The following is a 24201-nucleotide window of genomic DNA, read 5'->3' as shown; positions in this document are numbered from 1 at the left end:
GAAATTGAAGCTAATCGTAAAAGATTGAGGATACTGATCCACTTCCAGAGTTTTTAAAAGTATTAGCAATTTTGCGCCTCTTACAAAATCAGATTGCATACTTAGAAAAATTAGTTTTCCACGAACAATAGAAATATGGCATAACATGTAAAAATCTATTGTTGCGAACCAACATAAAGATAACTTCCAATTTGCTTCAATTCGTGGATCATCAACTTCTCCCGAAATCTACCTCATCATTCTTATCATCATCGAGTATAGTAGTCGATACTTACTTGTAGGATTCTGGTCGAGGACCCGACGACTCTTCATAGTACCTGGCAAGCGTGTAGTTGATCCCATCTTTCTCGATTTCCACCGTTCTGTTCGTCATCCAAAAGTCGAACTCCTTCTCCAGCAGCCAGAGGTTATTCTTCAACCAGGTGTCATCGTGAGTGATCTTCAGGTACTCCTCCACCATCGGTATCAAAAGTGGCGGATGCGAGCGCATCGTGTAGTAAATTCTGCCACCGTTTGGGATGAAGCCGAGCTTGTCGACGATCGACACAAAATTGTCCAGCATACCCTTGACGGTAGAATGCATCTCGGACAGCAGCAGGCCCTTGATGATCCAGTACGAGTCCCAGTAGTAGAACTCGCGGAACCGTCCGCCGGGTACGATCACCGGATTCGGCACGTAGATGATGGAGTAGAGTTCCTCGTTGATTCTCACATCGTCCTTCATCTTTCTGCCCAGCAACTTCCAGATCTGGTTGAGGTCGGAGCCGAACTTCCGCAGCTCGTCGTCCTCGATCTTCTCCAGGAACTTGGGGCTGGCCGTCCAATCAGCCGGATCCCAGTCCTCAAATTCGTAGCCAGCCGGCTCGAAGGTGTCGTTGACGAACTTCTCCACTTGGTGCTTGCTCGGCGAGTTGTTGACGCTCTTCATAAACGTCCTGAATGTGTCCAGCGTCTCGTTCGATGGCCGCTTCATCTTCATATCGACGAAGTACTTGGAGTCCTTGTATATGCCGGCCATCTGTATCGTGTGCAGCAGCTCGCCGTGGCAGTATATCTCACTGGAAAGGCACGGTATATGGACTATTGGCACGGATCGACGAGATCGGGCTCTCAAGAGTTGCGCGCGACTGGTCGCAACGATGTCTCGTCTCGTTGGCTGAACCGGTCGCGGGATGGTAATGCGAATGAGAGAAACGGGGTAATATCACGTTAGTCCGATCAAACGAACCTTGCACATGAGAATAAAAGAAGGTCTCTTACGCAAAAGGAAGGAGGGGGGGGGTAGAGTCTTAATAAATTAATTACCAGGATCATTAATTAATGAGAATGATGATAATAAGAAGGATTCTCGCGACTCATGGAATTCCCATGATTTATTGCTTTCCTAAGTGTAATACCGACTGACCTTTAAGAATTTTTTTCACTGTGACGTAAAGTTAATCCTGAAGAAACTCTTGAAGAGTTATATTGAGTTAATGTTGTGACGTTGTATTGTTGAAGTTTATGAGGTACTTTTCAATTATTCGCAGTTGACTCGACATCTAGATCAATGTCGACCTCAAACAAAGTTGATGGTATTTTACAATGTGTGTGATCGAACAATTTTCTCAATAGACATAGAGGATCTGTAATTATAGAACTATAGAATATCACAAAGAAGAAAAAAGATGCAAATTTTAAATTGTAAAGTGAAACTATCAATTAATCGATTGTTTAGCCTCATAAATAATGATGATACATTAAAACTGGTTACGCGTATCCTTAACGGTAGCAGAATTACGATCTTGCAATTACGCCGTTTTATACTTTTCTATGAATCGTAAGGAATTATAAGTATCCTGATTCATTTCAGGATGTGCCTTCAGCCAAGCTAAAGACGGAAAGTTTAAAACTCATGAAAAATCCCAGGCAATCTAAACTTCTATGATACTTCACAACAAAAACTTAACTTCCTTCTTTGGACTTTCTTCAACGCGAGCAGTACACTAACGCAACGTACGTAATTTCAACACGCGAGTTTCTTTTCGAAATTTCCCGTGAAAATTGTTTTTCGCAAATCCCGCACACGACGGCTCAAGAAATAGCGATTTCGCGCGCGAATCGGCGCACGTGCTCGATTCCGGTACGTGCAAAATTCTGAGACGCTTTGCGACCTTGACACAGGAAATTACTGTGTGTCTCGCGTTCCGAGACTAGTGAAATTGAGATCGAGTAGCGACTCTGCAAGATAGAAGATTCTGCCTTCGCGTGCTGGAATGTGCGAAGCGATGATGAGCTATGCGAAATGTGCCGTCTCATTATCATTACTAATACGCACGCTAGTCATCTCATTCGCCGCACACGAGCGATAATGATTTTCCTGCCCGCTGGAAACCGATTCGATCTCTCTCGCGTCTCTTCCGTCACACGTGAACAAGATTGCACGAATCCACGGCAAAAATATGTAAAGCGTGTATCTCCGTGGAAACCTCCGACAATACCCAATCGCTGATCCACAATTACGTGCGTATAATGATATTTTTAATGTAAACTCGTGACTGCACGCGTGAGATAGCCGCACCTTGCCAACACCGCCGGCTAATTAAAGCGTGTAATCAAGAAGACATTTAGATGAGAAGATATCTATGTTATCATCAACGCTTGAAAACTGCCATGAGTTATTATTTCCACAATGAGTTGCTATTTCCGGAAATTGAACGCTCAAGTATATCTTCCGCTTTTACTTGTCGTTAATACTCAAACGCACGTTCAAATGATAATGCCTCAAATGATAATGCCGTTTCAGCGTTTGCGTCATTTGCCGAGTGGTATCATTCCGTTATTGTATAGATATGAGACTGCGTGGATCCTCGATAAGAATGCGCGAAGTTCTCGCAAAAAATATTTTTGATTATCCGTGACACTTCTCATTATCGATCGTGCCATATTTTTGGCATCGCACGGTAGCTGTGATAATTCGATTTAATCACACTGTGCTAAATCGTGCCGATTCCGCTGTGTTTGTCAGCGAGCTCGTTATCAGCGAACGCGATTATAATGAAAAATGCGAAACCTCATTATCCCGTTCTCCAGCGCGATTCATCTTACGCGATTACGTTTAATACGCTACTAATTATCGTTGTTTAATTTCACGTGATAATCTACTTCAAATACATTGGCCAAAAACATCGACTTCAAGGTTTGCTTATCAGGCGCACGAGTAATATAATCCTCTCATCTCGATACAGAATGATATATTTTTAGTGTTATGTTAAACATACGTATGGAAAAGTATCGTGGAAAATAACTGCGATTCCGACAGGAAAGTAATCGCAAACAGGTTCAGGGAGTGCTGTCAAATGCAACAGACTGCGCGATGCCGGTATGCGGACCGTTTCAATCACGTGTTGACTTAATTAATCGGCTAAACGTGATTTCTGGTATTGCATCACACATCAGCGGAATTGTACCTCGATTTATTCAGCAATGCACGTCGTTGTTTCTCGTGGTACGAAATTTGCAATTAATATCACGTTCACTTAGCATTCACGCATGTGCCGCGCGAAATTAGAGATTATCCGATATTATCACAGATTGGTGTGCATTTGAGAATGGAAGCGTCACTGCGATCTTAATCGAGCAGCTTAATAGCGCTACTTTATTAAAACGTCATTCGGAACATCTCCGGAAGATTCAATTCACCTTGCGAAATATCTTAAGCGTCTGCTTGCTATGTAAAGTTACGTTTGCATTCCTTTATATTCTTGTACGTCTTTTTCATTTTAAATATTTCAATTATTGCATAATCGGAAAACTTCGATCTTCACCGGATAATCATTACTGTCTGCATAAAATGCACTTATTACTGGATATATCCAGAGTATTACGTTATCTCGCAATGCAATTCGAATCTTCTGGATCAGCCTATGTCGCGACACGTTTAAATTCGATAAACATGTTTGCATCATGCGTTCGTGAGACGAGAGGAATCTTTCTTTCTTGGAAGGCGTCATCAAATCTTACAAGATTGGGAATTTTTAGGCGACGCTTTCGGATAATCTCGGGGAATTATTATTCACAGGATTGCGACACAGCGTGAATTTTGGGCAATTTAGGAAGAGAGTTATTATGCTTTTTTAGCGGTATCATGATTTATCACGAAATAAATACCGGATGTATTTCTTCATTCAGTGACCGTTCTCTGTACCGAGGAAACTTCCGTCAAAATCGAGTGGCGCAACGCCAAAAATCGCAAGGTATAACATACATATGTATATCAAAACATTCCTTCTCTCTAAAGATTCTGGTATGAGAAAAATACATTTTGCCTTAATTAAGTTTTTGGCTCAAGACACTGCTTTTTCATCGCGTCATTCGTGACACGAATGCTATGCAAATTTTGATTTAATATTTTTACCAATACTAATGTTTGCTATTTGTATTGACTATAAAAATCAGAAGAATAAATTCGATTCAATGAATCTTTGAGGAACTGCGCAAAATTATATACATCACGGTATGATATCTGCTCGAGTCCGCTTTATCTCGATTATTACATATCGTTAATCTCTGCTTTTATTGCACTCCTTGAGCGAGGATTATATGTTCAACACAAAATTTGCAATACGCTAACTCAGTTCTACGCCGAGAGACCGGTAATTTAGATAAGGATACACGTTAAGTACATTATACGAGATATTATTAGATCGACATATTATATTTTCCTTATTACTGCATTCCTCTTTTCTAAATAAAAAAAACGATTAAGCAAAAAACGCGAGCTTGTGAAACATAATTCATAAATGTCTGCCGCGCAATCATTACGTCTCTAGAAATAAAAAAAAGCTTCATCTTGACATGTTAAAAAAAAACGCAAATGCCAAATTTTAAATAGCAATACCGAGGCGCGAGTCTTCGGAGACACGTGGGTAAAAAAATTTCTGCCACACACGCATTCACCATTAGCATGCATGTGCAGGAGCAACCGCACATGCATGTGCAGACGCGTAAAGGTCACGTTCATTGGACTTGCGGAACACGCTAATTTAGAGCCCAACTTGCCACGTGCCTGATATCAAGACAAAGTTCATTGTTAAGGCCATTTCCCTAAACCGCTGACGCTCGAGTCACGCACATTCCTCTTTTCTCTGCAAATGCAATACGATATGATAATTATACGATATGATAATGATGCGCACGCAATGTTGTTTATTTAGGCTGTTAGGTATTCCTTACGTCAAAGACATGATTATTGTAAGATTATTTTACGAGGAACAAAATGCTGATTCTAGAGGCGGCCTTCAAGTGTACCTAAACTCGAAGGAAAAGATATCCCTTTCCTTGCTTGCTGCGAAATTTCTTAATTTCTTGTCAACTTCTCTGAAATGAATTTCTTACAGCAATGTTTATTCTGGAAAGTGCAAACGACGTGAACGACGAATATACGTGGGAGAAACGGCACATTAGTGATCTATTTTCGCGAATGGACTATTTGTTGACTTGTATTTCAGCAGCACGTCGCCTACGTCAGATTGAAATAAAAACCACGTAGGTGTTATTTGAACCAAATCCCAAAACTGAAATGATGTTGACGAAAAACAATATAATGTGTCTATTGTAAAACATACTACTTGGAAAAGCACGTGTTTCTAGTAAATTAATGACATTGTGTGCAGAAGTACATTTTAAATAAAAAGATGTAAAATTAGAATAAATATTTCGTAAAGATTTAAATGTAAATTTAATTTGACATAGATTCTGGAGAGGGAAAAAACGAGGACACGGTTTTATCGCAAATGCAAATTGTTTTCCCGAGAAAATTTGCGCACGACTTATGTTACGTATGTGGCGTAACTATTTTCGCTGTCATATAGCGAACGACATGTCTCTTTGTCGACCAAACATTTGAAGTCTCGTGACACTTCCTCTCGAAGCGTATAATACCAAAAACCAGTAAACTGTCGAAATTTATATCCGTCTAATATCATAAATATGCGATTTTTTCGATTTATGGCTAATAATATCTTTAAATATTTAAATTAATTGAGTCCGAAATTTTATGTCCCATATTTGATATAGAAGAAAATCTTACCATTAAAAAAATATATAAATTATATATACTGCACAGTTTTATGTAGTATTAAGAAAATTTATTTTCGAGTTTTCTTTGATGAAATGAACATACATGAGCGGTGGCAATCATACTCACGTCAAAATGTTAATAATTTGCCACGCAGGATTAATTTTTGACAACTACGAGAATTTTCATTATATCATCTAGTTTTACTAAAAATGAGGATAATCTTAAACGAAATACCTTAGCACCTTATCGTTTTCTTGCGCAACAAATTGTAGTTTCATGCGATAATGCAGAGTCAAGTTCTAAATGAGTAACTCTATGTAATTTTGCAATCTACTTCCGGATACAATGGGTAGTGAGACACGTAGGATAATCAAGATATGGCATTTTAGACAATTATGTGTTTAACGTAATCGCTTACGTATAAATTAATGACGTGAAACTTGATTCGCTAATTGTGATAAGATCTACATAAATTATGATATATATAAACTTCGCTTCGGAAAATTCTTAATCGTTTTGTTCAAATTTTCAGGTACTTCAAAATTAACTATCTAGTTATTTGTATTTAATAAATTTTAAATAATTAAATAAATTAAAATAATATATTTATGAAGACGAAAACGATTGATCATAATTAATCATTGACAAAATTATCACTCGCCTTTAAACTACAAGAATCAATGTTGGAAATTTCCAACCGTCAATGTTCGTATCGCACACGATTTTACGACATAGATAGCCGTATATAATACATTACTTACATAGTACGTCACATATTTTCGCTGATAAACATGAATAATTTTGTATCGATTTGAACGTCCAGAAAATTGTTTTGGGAAATAGAACTACATGCGTATTGTAAATTGCAATTAGTTCGTTGTACCACCCTAAAAATACAATTACGTTTCTCGGTACAATAAAGGAAATTGTGAATTGCCAATTCAAAACATCCGCGGTTAAATGTAACCAACAGACATCGGTTTCTGAACTTCAACTTTAAATTATCTGTTAATAAAGATTTGTATCATTTATCGATAAAGAAAACGACCGAAGGATAACGCAAACAAGAGAGGGTGATTTAATGCATCGAGAGGAGCAGATAGAGTGATAGCTGAGTTTGGCTGGTTCTCTGACACTTACCTTGAGCACGGGTCCGGTTTCGTCGTGCCCGGGTTATCCGCGTTAGCAGAGCTTTGAAGAACGTGGACGAGGAACGTGAGGAGCGCAGCGTTCAGCAGAAGACGATACATCAAAGTGGAGCATGTCGAGACCATGGCCATTTTTTTCGTTCTCGCTAACGATCTCGGTGTCTCTTTCTGTCTCTCTCTCGTTTCGTACTACTATATATGCGTGCGTATAGGATTTATTCGTCCCTTTTATCTTTTTTTCGTATTTTCGATCAAATACCGCGGTCGGATTTACTTTACACGAACACGAGCGAAAAGGCGCGCATCACTTTCGTTCTTGAACTTTTTACTCGCTGCGGAATAAAACGGAAAAAGAAAAATTCCAATAACTACGCGTACGCACGACGGAAGTTTCTTTATCGAGAAAAGTCAGACTTTGAACGGCGTCTTACGATTCTCTTTCGAACGGAAGAACTCTGGTCTTTCTATGACATTACGTTTATGAACGCGTACGTGTGCGTGTTTTTGTTAAATATTTCGTTTTCGCTTTTCTTCTCTCTCTTTCTCTCTCCTCCTCTTTCACTCTTGATCTAGCAATCTCTGCTTCCTTCGTTTCTCACGATCTTTTTTCTCTCTGTCTTTCGATTTTGCTTTAGGCCCGGCTCGGACAGTTTCTCTTGTTTCGCTTTTTTTTAGCGAGGGATACGAGGATGATGACGCGTGGGATGATCCTTACGCGAGTGATCCTTACTTTTTCGTGATCAATTTCGGATGCGGGCCCACGGACTTTCGCAGCCGGCGTGGCGGTCTCAGCTCCAGCAACGAGGCCGCATCTCCCCTGCAACGCAAAATGCAGAAGAACGACATTAGGCATGACGACATTATAAACTTATAAATTTCATATCACATAAATCATCAATGTGTTGTCATTTTTCTTTGAATAATCGACAGAAAATGAAATTATTGCTTGAAAACTGCGAGCATATCGATAGATATTTATTCAGATAAAGAAAGCATCTGTTATATATCGACATCTGCGGTTTTCCTTTTCATTGAAAAACCGAAAATCGATAAGAGCTTTTAGCAGTCAGTTTCGATGAGTTTCGGGAAAACAGCAGTCGTATCTATTTCTCACGATAAATATGCCTGCGTCATAGAAACAAGTTGCTGAATGTTATCACTTTTAAGAGCATTACTATATCAGTAAATGGAAATGCGTATATGTTAAAAACACTATTACGTCTTCAATGCGCATGGAGACATTCGATCCTTCCTGCTTCAAGGAAACGATACAATCATACAATATCCGCATCGAATAAATCAATCGTCAGTGCTCTCATTAGCTAATTACGTTCAATACGTTTGAGTTATACGACGAGTAGCGTTTGTAATTTGTGAGTCACATTAAAATTGGGTACGTTACCCACGGTTTTCGCATCGATTGTTAAGGCAATAAACATGTCGCGCGTGCTGTGACGAACGACCCTCGCGGATCTATCGCGACGCATTATTCGCAGGGAATGATAATTCGACAAGTCCATGATAAAGACAATGACGAAAATGAACAAAATATATAAATATGTAAAATATGTGAGGAATTTAACGTCTCTCCGTAACTGTTCCGCAAATTTCGACGTAAAGTTACATTAAGGCTTTGTGTCTTTTTTTCGCAAGCAAACAACGACCTCGACAAGCGGTGTTATGTAATTTCGAAACATTTCGTGGTACAACAGAGTATCAATTGAAAATATTTGGACGAATTAATATCCGTCACGTGTCAAAATTAATTAATTTTGACGCCGAGACTTGTACATGAGTAAACGTAGCGTTGAATAGCGAGTTCCATAGAACAAATCGAATTTTATCGCGATCGATTCATTAATGCAAACATGTCAAAAAGGAAAGAATATAAGTGTCAATATATTACAACGAATTGTCTGAGGAAATAAGAAGATTAAAAACTTTGTAATTTGAAAAAGAAATATTAGATTATTTAACTATATTAAAAATACTTTATGATTATGTAAGTTCCTCGAGATATTAAAAACTGTTCCCTGTTACACGTCTTCAGCAAAAAATTCACGGAGCACATATCTGTAACAGAATATTGTATGCTTTAATGACTGCAACTGAGATCACAAGATATTTTGGATCACAAGCGCGAAATTCCGATTAGACAGAGATAAATTTATAGATTTTATGACGTGTTTTCTCACATGACCACTCGCCATTGAAACGTGTTCGTATCAGCGACACGCTCGTTAAGTTTGTCAATACCAGTCACTAAATTGATATCACTCGCGCCTATTTCCGTCCCTAATGACACCTACATTTAGCCACGAGTGTGATACATACCACCTGCTGCATCTCCGCGCATCGCAGATTGAAAAAGCGGACCAAGAAATTCAATGACCATCAGATATCATCAGAAGATTTAATTTTGCATTGTTGCTGTTAGTAAGACTCCATTTTTTACTTGACTTTTTAATATTTAATTTTGTTAGGACATTAATGTTTAATATGTTTAGAAAAATAATATATGCGAGCCAGAGCCATTATTCTTTTATAAAAATTTAGCTTCTAATACGTGTAATTTACAGTATATTTATTACGAAAGAGCAGTCGTACCTGTATATCTTCCCATAATGTGTGTGTACTTAATGATAAAAAAGAAGGCCAATTACGAATACGAAGTGTGAAACGACGCGGCGCCCATGACCGTTTCGATCGTTTATTTAATGCTGCGGTTTGGTGAAACGGAAAGACGATTGAACAAGGATAAATTGAATAAGGATTTTACGAAAATCTTCCGATATTATACGTGATTCATAATCAGGAAATTGAAAGTTTTGCAAGATTAGATTAAATGGCAGCACGATATTTACAAGTGGAATAACCGTGCATCCACTCCAAGACTAATCTTATCTATTGTCAAGGATCTTAGAGGAGCGATAGCTTAGAAGTACAGCGAGTCGAGATTTACGCAATTACGGACAATTGCACATACATGTAAAATATCTCCCGGTTTCTCGACGCGCGATGCACTCAACTACTTACGAGAAATACACTCGAGCCAACCTTCGTGTTTCTTTCCGATGCTCCGGTAAGAAAACTCGCAGGTGCACCGCGCGTTGGAGAATCTCCTTCGAATCGCGTGCACCGTGACGTTCCTCTCCCGATCGCCGCACGTAAATCCCTCAAGAGCGTAATGAATCAGCAACGAGTGTCTTGCGCTCTCAACGCTCGATGTCCAATTGCGATCTGATGCGGATGGTTCTAGGATATATTTGACGGAATCGCAGAATGAGAAGGGACAATCGAAAAGAGAAAAAAGATGAGAGAGGAGGAACGAAAGACTAGGAGGAAGAGCGAAAGAGGAAGGGAGGGAAAGGATTTACCAGCGCGCACACTAAATTCTTGTCAGGAAGATCCAACTACTCCTCTACTGCAACAATGCACGCTGTAACGCGCGTTGTGCGACTGATCGCGCGTTCCACGCGACTCGCCTTTTAAACGTCGTTGCGTCACGCCGCGGCCGAGCCTCCGACGATGTGCTCGTCCATTGGACGAGCGCGACGCGTCAAGTGAGTCTATTGGTCGACCTGCGGTACACACCCCTGGATGCATTTAAACACGTCATTATGCATTGACGCGGCACGAGAGAGATCCGGATCCAGGAGAGACTCCGCTGCGGCTACTGCCGATCTCGCGAGTGCGTTTGACCTCGTGTATGGCACGTTTAGGGGAACGAATGTGGATCTGTTGCATGTCGGATGGTCAGACGACAACAACCGAAGGGTTGAAATGCGTCGCGCGATATTCTCGGCGGCCGCGAAAGATGACAATTCGAGAAAACACACTGATGAGATAAACGCATCCGTTGATTGAATGAATGTAAGAATGTCAAATAATACTTTTGATGTAAACATGTTTTGCGATGAAATAAACTCTCCAAGCCCTATACTACCTAAATTTAAAGAGATAATCAGTTGACAATAACTTTGATAAACAAATTTCTGCGATGTATCTACAAATGTATTATAAATAAGTAATCCCCATTTTTTTAAATAATCAAAATTATGCTAACGATATTGTTAGAATTTCCTTACAGATAGGAAAATGTCAAGATACAAAAAAAACATAAAGCGTGAAGCGGACTTTGACGTCGCTGATTGACGTGCTTAACTCGCAATTTCTCTAGACCTATGGTGTCTATGACGTCGATTGCTGGCGCAAACGGTGAAAGTATCGTGAGAGAGGGTACGAAATTGTCGGGAACCTTGTACAATTGGCAAATGCCGGGTAACCGACGTACCTGTAAAATTGTTCTAACTTTCCTGCTGCACGAGTATCAGATCATTTGCTCGCGGAGCAGAGCGGTGTATTGCTAAATTCATGAGAAGCCGTAATCAAAAAAACGTTTCGTGCGAAAAGTAAAAAGTAGGTCGTTTGCCATGGTTCATTGACAGCAAGCGAAAATATGCCTCAAGGTTACATGAACTAGGCACTGAAGAGGAAGCTTAATTGCCCAGCAGAACAGAACATCTGGTGTAAAATGAGCAAGTGTACTATTACGATCATCATCAAATTTCATTTCTTTGGTCATATTCGATAACATCACCCAACGGATCTTCTTTGCCTTGTTATATTATTTCTCTACGTGAGAGAATAAGATTTCTTGGCAGTAGGAATCATGGCAATCTCTAATGGAAGAAATATATAACTTTGCTCCTGTGCTCTTTATGTAATCGATGTTACATAATCCTTCTTATGATACTCGAATCATCACGTGACTCACGTTCTTAACAAATGAATAGTTATCATAGGTTGTATTGTTATAATAGTTATAATAGGTTGTATTGTTCCGAATGGTGCACATGTACATATGCTCGTATCGTTTGTTTAATTGCTCGCTGTTCAGCAGAAATTGTTCGGAGACAAAGGATAAGCGTATGCACAGTTTTCACTTGAGGAATATAAAATACATCCTTGAAAAAAGAACATAATTAGTCTCAATAGTTTCAATGATTAGATCATATTTCACTCATTTCGCACTCGCCTGCGCGTATATGATTTTATTTCGATAATCACACATGTTATATGTAGCAGATATTAGATTAGAATGATCTTATCGTCCGTATCTCACACGTAAGTAATCACTTCAGAATTGGCACATCACAATCGCTTCTCTGTTACCAAGTATCGCGAGTCCGAGATGTCGAAACGGTTTTGGACCAAGAAACACCAGTTTGCGTAATCGCGTTCTTTCTTCTTCGACAACCGCGAGATGACCGAAAATACGCGACGTGCAAAATCGAAAGCAACTTTGTGTTCGTGCTTCATTGTGGTCATTTGTGATTAAATATATGTAGATTATTACGCACCGCAATAACTTGATTTCAACGATATTGCAACATGTAATATTACTGTTTGTTGCATCATGCGTTCGAACCCACGAGCTAATATAATAGTAAACCCGAGCGCAGTCATTTACCCCCAACGTATAGCAATTAATTACTTAACGTACCCAATTAATTACTTAATCGTACGTAATCGGCACTATCTTTGCATGCATCGTCACTGCGATTCAATTGTCAGTATTTGCATTTTCCACAATTTTCCGCAGTGACTCGCTAAATCGCGTATGATGAAAAATCCGCTCGGACATAAATGTAAACGAAGATAATGCGATTAACACGATACAATTATTTTATCAAGTTACTGGATGCACTTCTTACGCGGGATCACGATAACACCAGCAATTAATTCGTACGTTGTACGTATAATTTTCCTTATCGTTAAGAGACATGCTTTTATCTACGATGATTTTACAAATTCGGTCATCTTGGCGAGTTTAGATGGAGACAGATAATTGTTGTGCTTGTATTCCGCAAAGAATTCGCGCTCGTCAAAAAACCTCATTTTAAAAGCTTAAACTCATTCAGTCAGCGATCAGAATCTGCTTTTCGCGGAAAAATCGACACATGATGTTTTTAACTAATGTTTTAATTTAAACAACTTAAGTTCAGCTATTCCTTCGTCAAAGTCTGGAAGAAATTAATTATCGTGGATAGTCTTTCCTTTTGATACCTTTCCTTGACGTTTTGCTATACTAACAAGATACTATATTTTAATCAATTTGCGCGACTATCGAGATAATTACGGAAATATTAAAGAATTTTTCATTTACCTAAATAAACAAATATTTAGATCCATCTTTATAATATAATAATGATTATCATCGATTATCAACATTATGACGTGAAGACACATAGATATTATGATTGTTTGACGTATATAAGAGTGTCAAAATCATTCTGTACTTGTATTGTAGATTAGTATTGTAAAATCGTTATATAATCTTGATTAATTTAAATATGAATGCTTATAATTGTCCTTGAACCAATCATTAAATCGGTTTTCTTTTATTTAAGGAGAATTTACGCAGATGAGAAGCAAGATTCAAGAGCGAGAAGGTGGCCGAAGGAGGTACGAAAGATTGCGTTACGGCGCCCTCGCACTTACAATTAATCGCAACACGCCGCGGTCGAGTGGACATCGTTTTAGCGACAATCATTCTATTGGCTATTTTTAGCCGGAAATAGGTCGGTGTGCAGAGGGTTGGTGGCAATAAGAGGCCATGCTGAATAGTTTCTGCCGGCGGGTGTCGAGCCACGAGGCTAGGATCAATTATCCTCGTCTTTTCATCGTCTCGTCGTTGAATCCCGCGATTAGAATTCAAATTGTCAAGACGATGCATCGCGCTGCTCTGACGACACATTTGTATCTCGCTTTATTCAGGAACATTATTTGGAGTAAATGTGATGACAGATTAATCGGACGCTACCAATTACTACGAAACGTACAAAATCGTCATCAATCTGCTGTCGCAATTACTGCCGGACGGTGTTTTTTAGTGATTTAAGATAAACCGACAAAAAGCACCTCACGTCGGCAAGGAAGAATTCAGGGAGAATAATTTCTTATCAGATCTCTTATACACGATAAGATTCATTAATACACAATAGAGTTCTTCACATCTAGGGTTATTATAGACAGATTAAGGCTCGTACGATTGATCGTATACGGTCGATTACGATAATTTCAATTTCAATTTCGTTCGACAAAACATTTAAACGTATTGCAAGCATGACATTTCAGAGAACACAATATGGATCCTACCTATTACCTGAATACGCCTATTAGAACGCGGACTGATTAGCAGCGAGGGACAATAATTTCTGATAATGAATGCTCTCGTACATGAATATTGGAGCACGATGAGCCAGAATCACCGATGTTTAAGCCTGCGATAACAACCATGCATCCCGTATTTATCTCTTTCCGGGAAGTCCTCTCTCCTTTCATCTAAACTGTTGTTCATTCACTGGTTTCTGAATCTTTCGGTAATAAATTTCTTTTTTAAACTTAATGATTTAGATATAGAAAAAATTTTCGCCTCGTGATTAAAAATTTTAAATTTATAAATTGCAAAACTTCATTAAATTCATTGGGAAAATTATAGTAATAATTAATTCAATACGTTATATACGCTGTACTCAATCTTCATCGACTCTCAAATATACCTGATATTAATGGTTTAAATTACACATATTCCTATTTTGCAAAACCGAGAGAAAATTGCAGATGCGCGATGTCATATGTCAGTCCCATGTCATCATGTGGATGAATAGCATCTATCACGCTCATCAATCTACACATATACGTACACACATGAGCTTATCCTGTTTTTTTTTCTCAAATCACACTTTTAAAGGATGTTTTTGCGCGAAGGTACACGAAGTAACTAGCAGAATATATTAGCGTTTTTTTTTATTAAGGAAGCGAGTTTGGATCTCCCCAAGAGCAATTACTGACAGCATTGCTTCGGATTATTATAAGATGATACAAGAACAAAACATTCCAAACATGTGACATGTGTTCGAGATTCGTGCCTGTTCTATGAGTTTAGCTTATAAATACCTGGAAACATGAAAGATAAGAAGAATTATTTCTGAATATGATATATTAATAAGAATATAAGATAAAACTTTGATACACCTTTAATTAATATGACTTTATAAAAATCATATACTATGTTGTCGAAAATTTGACATAAACTCCTTCCGATCGAAAAGACTAATAGATGAATTTAATTTACAGTGAGGTAGGTTGGGTTAATTGGATGCGGCAACGAACGAATCATTATTATCAAAAGCAGCAGGCGGCAACTAAGAGGCGTCAAATTAATTACTACGACGTAATGACACTGTCATTAGGCAGTTCAAGAATGTGCTATATATATTATTCAATACTAGTACGCACTTGCGCAACTTGTATAGACGTGTCTGCGTGCACGAAGAATACGTCTAGTTTTACGTGATGTCACACATTTTACACCCTTTTAGAAAATCGAAATAAGGAAATTATGCGGCTAGGAACTAACCGGAAAATCTATTTTGACATCTCAGATAAAAATGTAGCGCGCGCGTACCTTACATAAGTTTCTATGCAGCAACACGCGATAAGATACATACAGATTATAAATTTCTGAAAACCAACACGTCGATTTATAAAACTATTAATCGCAATATTCTACATGTAGAAAACGTCATTACGAGCAAATATGTGCATTATCGATACAAATCTATGTGCATTTTCACACACATGTATATTCACGAGCGATCCAGCGTGCAGGATTAAGGATGCATAATTAAGGATCGTTAATCCACATAAATCACACAGAAATGCAAAGGTGTATGATTATTCATCGGTTTCGATTCCATGGAAAATACGGCGGGAGTTACAAACATCCGCCTTCGATGAAGGGGGGAGGCTCGAAAGATCTCGTCAGCAGTAGCGATTTTAATCGCCGTCAAGAACACGGGAATCCATTCGTACGACGCGACGTGTCATCGAGTCGTCGGACTGTCATCCGACAAAATGTTGGGGAAGAGCGGGGAACATGAGAGCAAGCGCAACTGCGTCCGATTATGCAATACGCGCAACGCGCGTTCAATTATGCGAATCGTTTTACCGAGACTGACGAAATGCGTGCCAAAGCAAATGAGATGAATGCCTGGAAAAACGAATGCGAGTCCGGTTCAAAATTGATCCCTTAAGGCGATCCTGGAGTCGTCTGTATTATCGGCGGAATCGGTGATTTTCCTGCATTTTTCAAGAAATGGATCTTTTTATTGAATTCACAGAATGAAAAATCCTTTTCCACGATGAAAGTACACACAATAATGTAGTGTGGAAAACAGGACTTAACTTTCCAAATGGAAAAAAATCACAATTTTTGATTTTTTTTTCCGTTTGGAAAGTTAAGTCCTGTTTCCCACACTACATTATTGTGTGTACTTTCATCGTGGAAAAGGATTTTTCATTCTGTGAATTCAATAAAAAGATCCATTTCTTGAAAAATGCAGGAAAATCACCGATTCCGCCGGTAACACAGACGCCGCGACGGAGTTCACTAGCCACTCCAGGATCCCCTTAATGGGTATGCCTGTATGAATCACCGACGATTTTATGTCCATCGATGTAGCGATTGTCTTTGAAACGATTGATTGCAGAATTGGTTTCGCATTGTTCTTATCTCGCAACCTGTGACGAATCTGTCATGTTCGGGTTGTACCGAGATGTCTTATTATGTAATATGTGGTGTATTGTTTTTATGAGTCCTGGTAACAGCACCGGTCTGACATCATTTCGAGACGAATAATGACATTGCGTCTCAATATCGAGAACAACGAAAATATACTGTCGAAGGTATTAAATGAAGATATATTGCATTTAGTTTTTCTACAAAATTAGTGATAAATAAAATTATTAAAATATTATAAGTATAAATATATGTTACAAAATATAATACAAATTCGAAAATAAAATTAGTGCAATATTATTCATGAACAATTTACGAATATGTATCTGTATTAAAAAGAAGATTAAAAAATTTATGTCATATTAAATATGTTGAAAAATTTCTTACATTTTGACTTACATTTATGGTTCAATGGAATAAAAATCATGAAAGCAGGCAGTACTGCCATCTTCTGATACGAATGTGTAACAAAAGAGTCTGTACATCGATGGATAAGAAACTGTTATATAATATTGTCGATAAAGTAGACAGTTTGTCAGTCGATAAAAAAAATTAATTATTGCAATCATCATTATTTCTAGTCTCATTTAATTATGCAAATGAAGAAAAAAACATTTTAAAAGATTTATATTATACAAACTTATATCATCTAAAAGAAAATCATCAAAAAAAGTAAGAAAAGAAAGCATTAAAGAAGTATAGTTTTATTATAAGTTTTTAATATCCGTTTAGTTTATAAAATCCAAAAGTAAACCGTGGCCTATGTACGTGTGGGATCATGTGTAGACTCTGTCCCTGTCATCCGTCACAGTTTCGATGATCTCAAACTAGAGCGAAGACGAAAATATATCCTCGTTCTATTAAAACAGGTGAATCCGCGCGATGAATAACGCACGACCATAATGTGTGTTTCTGCACTTCAAGACGGCAATGAAAGTGCAAACCATTGAACAAAACAATTGTGTAAACTTTCATCTTATCGTGTAATTGTTTAACGTCATCAAGACCGAAAGCGTACATAACGCAAAACATGACGTGAAGCAGAAGTAACGTGCAAGTTAAACAAAAAAAGAAGAAGAACATGCGGGATCATATATGCAAATTAACAATTCAGTTATTTTAATATTTCAATTATATTTATGTTATAATGTCATTTTATATCATATAACAGTGAGATTTATATACGTGACTAATTGCACGACGATTTCTTTCAGATTACGAGCAAAGTGCTCAACGTGCAGCAATGAAATAAGGTTCAAGATTTCGCCATGGAAAATTTTGATCGCCATCCGCAAGCGCGACAATCCGATCAATCCCGACCGATTCGTAGGGGAGAGACATAATAATAAGGAGCAATAGAGAACGCGAGTCTGCAATTATTTCATTGTTACTATATGACGTCAACGGAACGCGCTCGCCAATCGTGAGATACAAATTGAACCCCACGGCGAAATCGGCGTCCACCAGTCAGCAAATGTTAGTTCAAGCTCAATTAAAATTGATTTTGCGATTAGTGGGAGAAGACGAAGAGATCGAAGAGATCTTTAACCTGCAGCAATGACGATTAATTTCGATCATTAATGTTCTGCGATGTCAGCGATCAATTCTGATCGCAATGCTTGATGACGCTTTAAAGGCTCTAAGAGTGTAAATCATTATTTTATATGACTGACATATCGACGATATTTGTTGATTCCAAGTTTTTATTAGCACGTGATTTAAACGGTATCAAGAAGCTCAATGATCTTCCGGATTTCCGGAAGAATGCCGACAATGATGAAGCAGTGACGGGTGCACGTGTCCGCCGTATGTACAATGTCATGAAATCGTCAATGATACTAATCGCGAATGCCTTAATTCATGATACCGCGGAGTCTCCTCGTGTCCCCGGGTTGGCGGAACACGTAATAGCTCTGCAACGATAGGTTGTCAAAGCGACGTGTTGATATATAGTCTGCTAACAAAGGTAAAAGAATAGAACTACTTTCTGCCCGATCATCTTTGATCGATTGTTCCTCGTGCAAGCCGCAACTCCGCAGAGCGATTTTCAAGTCCCAGTACTGTTTCATCGTTTTCTGTAATGTTTATGTTGCACATGATAAGACTTTTTATACATTTGTGCTTGTAATTAATTCAGATCATTACGAATTAGTCAATTTAATCAATTAATTCTTGATTGGTATGAGATGAGATTGTAATTTTTCAAGACAGATTAACACTTGTTGCAGGAAACCTTGAACTTATTAATTCACCATCGGCAGCTTATCTACTTATTAAATTTCAATTCCAATTGCCTAACGCGTGAAAGTTCGCGCACAATTGCGAGAACGTTCTTTTTTGACGTTGATACAATCCGTTTCGTTAACGGTACATGATTTCGTGGAAAGTAAGCTGGCAAAGACTAAAGTAAAATAAATTTGCACAGGTAGGTGATAAAGAATAATGCGACGTATAAGCTTCACGCTTATCTCACGTCAATACGAGGAGCAAAGTCCAAGCAAACGGAATATTACATCATCGATGTCGAACGTAGTGCAAAGTATGCAACAGACGAACGATGACGCGGCATCAAATCGATCACTCGATCGAGATAGTATCATGATTATTTTTAGCCATATCAAGTTTCGAAGAAAGAGAACAGACATCGTCCGAATCTGTTACGTTTATTTGTCGTACATGAGTTGATAACCAACTTCTAGTGACGACTAAGTTGAGAACCGTGCTTGGTCGAGCCCCTCGGCTGATACTCAATCTAGCCAATCAGCGATTTTTTTGTTGTGACGTCGTGGCTCATCAAATCATCAAGTACAAGCGGATTGATTCGGTTCGCGTGTTACTCATTACGGAGCACTTTATTGGCAAATCGGTCAGTCACGTGTACTGCTCCAATTGTTGCGCTAATCGAGCTCATCGGCTCTGCTAAACAATGTCAGACAAAATAAGCATCAAAATAAGACAATGTGAGCGTTAAATTAACTGTCAATCCCTTTCTACAATTGCTTCATCTTAATCGAGCGTCAAGTTGTTGTCGAGAAAATAATTGGCATGAGGAAATACGAAATTACAAAGTGACCTGCACTAAACGGAACCGCGTATTTTCCGCACACGAATCCGTAAACAATTGGATAATCATATATTGCAATCGCGGTTGTAATGGGAATCCTCTTTCCACGTGATGATCGCAGTGGGAGAATATCATTGTCTCTAATGACACAGGATGATTGAACGATTTGACGCCAGCAGCGCGATTTCTGATAGAATTAAATTGAACGCACCAGTGCCATCCACACGCAAGTTTAATACGCAAGCGTGACGCACAAACCTTATCATCCTTAATGACTATTCTCAATGCATTAACAATTGCGTTGCATTCCTATCTTTCTACACACTGTTTCTACTTCTTTAACTCTATCTAGTTTAGAATTTTAGTATAAAAATTTATTATACTTCTGTAATATATACATGTAATATGTAACATGTATATGTAACAAGTATTTAAACATAAATTCGTGTTTCACAACCCTTTTAGTACACAGCAGTCTAATCGAAATCGCCAAAGACTCTCCCGAATGAGCACCACTTCAGCCGAGCCTCTTGTTCGACCGGTTGCGTAGCCAATCACCGATCGCTACGCTAACAACGCCTACTCGCGCCGACCAACCGCGTACCAGCCAGGCGAGGGCTCGTCTTGCACCATGCACCTCTTCTGCTTTCTCTCCGCTGTTGTTGTATAGCGCAGAGGGAGATACGACGCTAAATGTTAAACAATTACGCCATCCGTTCGTAGATTTCAAGCAGGACGTCATATCAGAGATGTATTATACGAGAGCGACGAGATTCTCATTCGTCACGGCTCGCAACTGTGACGACGCGCGAATGCGTACATCGATAAGCAAATACATCTCATTTCTGTTGATGGAAACGCTCAAGATCGAAGATTGGGGAATAATAAAATCTTTTTCGGAAATTACGTCGCTCACGTCTTGGGATTCTCGTCGATTCATAGGCGGAGTTTTGTTTCCCTATCATCGTAAATACACATCTGCATAAATGTTGCTTGGTCATTCCATCATGATCGTTCTGAGAATGTGTGGGTGGTAGGAGACTGCAGAGCCGATTTGCAAAGACTAAATTTCGATGAAATATGATTTACGGGAAATTCGAAAGAAGACAAATCGATGTCGCGTACAATTGATATTCCGAGAATTCATTTACTTTCCACTCGCCGAGAGAAAACCGCGTTTCACGGGGAATACAAGAATACTCTTGCAGAGCGAGATCTGTTTGTAGTTAACACCAAGAGTGGTGGTTCTCTGTTCAGGAATCGTCTAACTGAGATTTTGCGAACGCGCTCTTGCGCTTAGCTCCGCTGATGCAGCGCTACTTCGTGACCTGAACACTATCTAAAAATAAAAATCGCGCGTTGACAGTCACGTGGCGCTGAGGAAAGCTCGTAACACGTCGTACTCGTGTGGGTATTTAAAACTCTTTTAGGACTTTCACGACGAGCTCAACGAGAGGAACAAACTCAAAATTTCCGACGAAATGAGAGATCAGTTACGCGGTTCAGCATGCAATGATATATTAGGAAACATGTCGGCGCACTAACCGTCTAATAATATCGCCCGTTCGGCCCTGTAACTTACTTAAGTCGACATCAATTCTGGCACCGTATCAATTGTGACACACGAAAAGTATACTTCGCGAGGGACCGTTAATTTCGGCTGCATATCGGTTTCTCATTCACGCCGCGTGATCCATGATCCAATCACATCGTCTGTTCGCAGCACCGATGTGTTTTTCATTTAAGAAAACGATTATTTCCCAATGGAAAGATGAAGTAACGAAAATAAATGAAGAAAGTAACATGTACGAAATACATCCAAGTGGTACATTTGAGGTACTTGAAATATTATTAAAAATAATTATCAAAGTGATACTGCTACATTCTTATTTTGTTACACATGGAGTAGATTCACGAAGGATAAATTTGAATTGAAAACAGAAAGTTGATGGAAACATGCAAAATAATGCACGAAAATAATGTTCGAGAACCATTTATTTGATTTGATTTATTTGATACTACGCAACTATTCATTCGCGTTGCATTTCGCATTTATCCAGCGGTATTATTAACATCATTTGCACGTATTGAATTGGTTCACACCTAACTCGGATTAGTTCCGCTGAATTTACGCCGCAAAGCGTGGTAATATTCCACTCATGCTATAATCAAACGACTTAATTGTATACTTCTTAATATATTCAGATTAACTAGTTATAGAAAATTCCAATGGAAGTTAGTCTCCCGAAGAAAAGATCGGATCTCGCGACACTAAATAGAAAATTCAGTTTTATTAAAATAATTCACATTTTTCTAGTCGTGGCGAATGCAAATCAAAGCCTTCGCACATCACTTCCTTGCTAATGGCATTCGAATGTTAAAGAACACGAGGTGACGATGTCAAATTGTCCTTCGACATGGACGCTGACGCAGAATGCATATTATCAAATTGGACTTGTACTTAACCGTGATATTTGAAAATACGAATCCTATTTTTGGCATATTTCGCTTTGTGCTCCTCATTCTAACAACAGAATGCACTAAATAGTAAACTGAAGAACGGACATTGCAGCTAAAAATATACGCGTCCATTGCTATTCTTGCAGCGATGCAACCTCATTGTCATCTTTGAAAAAGCTCAAATAGTCTCTATAAAATATTCCTTTACTTTTATACCAGTGATCTCTGTAAAAACATATAAATCCTGGTGTGCTGTATTCAGAACCATGACTTAGACCTTAATTTCACAATTAGATCACCCAATATATATTCGCAAGAGACTAATTGTAAGTATTATTTTTAAAATATAAGAATTAAAACTTTTTTTACAAGAGAATTTTTTATTCCTAGTTTGCCATTTAGTGATTATTACTTCCATTATTTTATGGATCTATTTTAGCAATTCGATTACTACCTATTATACATTCTGCTGTTCGATTATTCAATACAACTCCAATATAAAGTCCAGTACACTGCAGCATAAAAAAATCCCTATTCTTATTGTAATTCAAATTGTTATAATTCAAAACGTTCCTTATCTTATTATGACTTTTTACTCCTAATTACCACACACTTCATTTAGCACGATATTATATAATGCGCAGAGGAATAAACCTCAGCTGGCATACGTATATGCACATCTATACATCTATGAAGCGGGCATGTCGAGAAGTGCTCCGGAAGACTTTGCAACGCGGGCAAAATCCTCTCGGCCACGTGCTGAGAGACACGCCGGGATGAAAACGCAGCTTCTCTATCAAGTATGAGAAGTATCAATCAACGTACCTTTCGCACCCTTTCGCTGTACGCTGTAAGCCGTATAGAATAAGAATGAGAAATTTGCACTGATGCGGTCGCACTATCGGTACACTATTTATAGCTTTATCACGAAGAGACTCGCGCGCAAATCGCGCGGCAAGATTGAAGACTGACCAATCACTGATTGATCGTGAAACGCGGCGCGCGGCGTGAAGGCGCGTATCAGGTATCGGCTGCTGACGAAACCGAGTCGTCCCGTTGCAGAGAAAATGTCAAACCCTACTTCACGATAGTGGTGCTCGACACCGCGTTACGTACGTGACTGCCCGCGAGTATCCGAGAGAGCCTCCGCGCGAGTCGAGCCGAGTCTGTCTCCCTCTCTCGCTGACCGAATCAGGGTCGGTTTGCGCGCGAGTTTCAGCGAGTTTCAGTTAGTTGCAGCTCGAGAGCTTCGCTACTGAAGATCCTCGTGTGCTCAATCTCAACAAAAAAAATAATTACACATGAATTAGATCCAATTACAGTATGTGATTTGTCGTTAATTGCATGAAGAGAGAGAGAAGCCTCACTCCTCCGCCTCTTGGATCCGAAACGAGTTTAACTTCAACACTGCACCTGATTCCGCTCACCGTCCACCTCGTCCTATCTCTCTCATCCTCGACCGACATGGTTCACCCTCTCTTTCTCTCTCTTTCTAGACTAGATATATACCCTGTGTAGCTCTGTGACGCTCTGCATGAAAGCGCGCCAACTGCATTCGAGTTTGAGACTGGACGAGAGCTTGAGTGAAGGAGAGGCGGCACTCTTTCAAGATCGAATGGTGAATGCGAGGTCGAGCTCTTTTGTGTCTCGGATTTTAGTCAATTTATCGTCAGTTTCGTGAGAATGGATGAATTCTTGACCTACAATATGGATTTGCGTCGAATACTATTCATAAATGCTTATCTCTAACTTAAGTATCACCGTTCATGTTGGTGATATCATGACTATAAAATGTAGAAATATATTAAATATAGAATATATATTAAAAGATAACGAAAAGAGGAGAAAAAAAGAGAAAAATGTGTCTTTTTACAATGAAAAT

General features: G+C 38.8%; 1 protein-coding gene across 9 annotated transcripts in view; it reads right to left on the bottom strand.

Annotated features, from left to right (window-relative positions):
- Nucleotides 1-24201, bottom strand: part of LOC105285581 (trehalase) — a 41083-nt gene that overhangs the window by 10324 nt on the left and 6558 nt on the right. For 5 of the 9 annotated variants that reach the window (XM_011349851.3, XM_011349850.3, XM_011349845.3 and 2 more), the window contains 2 exons: nucleotides 7202-8026; nucleotides 276-1058 (listed from right to left, as the gene is read on the bottom strand). In XM_011349851.3, coding sequence (XP_011348153.2) covers nucleotides 276-1058; nucleotides 7202-7341 — 923 coding nt within the window. In that variant the 5' untranslated portion in view covers nucleotides 7342-8026. Of the gene's footprint in view, nucleotides 1-275; nucleotides 1157-7201; nucleotides 8027-10245; nucleotides 10683-23144; nucleotides 23467-24201 lie in introns of those variants that run through there. The other 4 variants (XM_011349847.3, XM_011349846.3, XM_011349849.3 and 1 more) reach the window with 4 other exon arrangements.

Source organism: Ooceraea biroi, chromosome 4, assembly GCF_003672135.1.
Source record: "Ooceraea biroi isolate clonal line C1 chromosome 4, Obir_v5.4, whole genome shotgun sequence".
NCBI classification, from domain to species: domain Eukaryota; kingdom Metazoa; phylum Arthropoda; class Insecta; order Hymenoptera; family Formicidae; genus Ooceraea; species Ooceraea biroi.
This window is presented reverse-complemented; position numbering and strand designations above follow the sequence as displayed.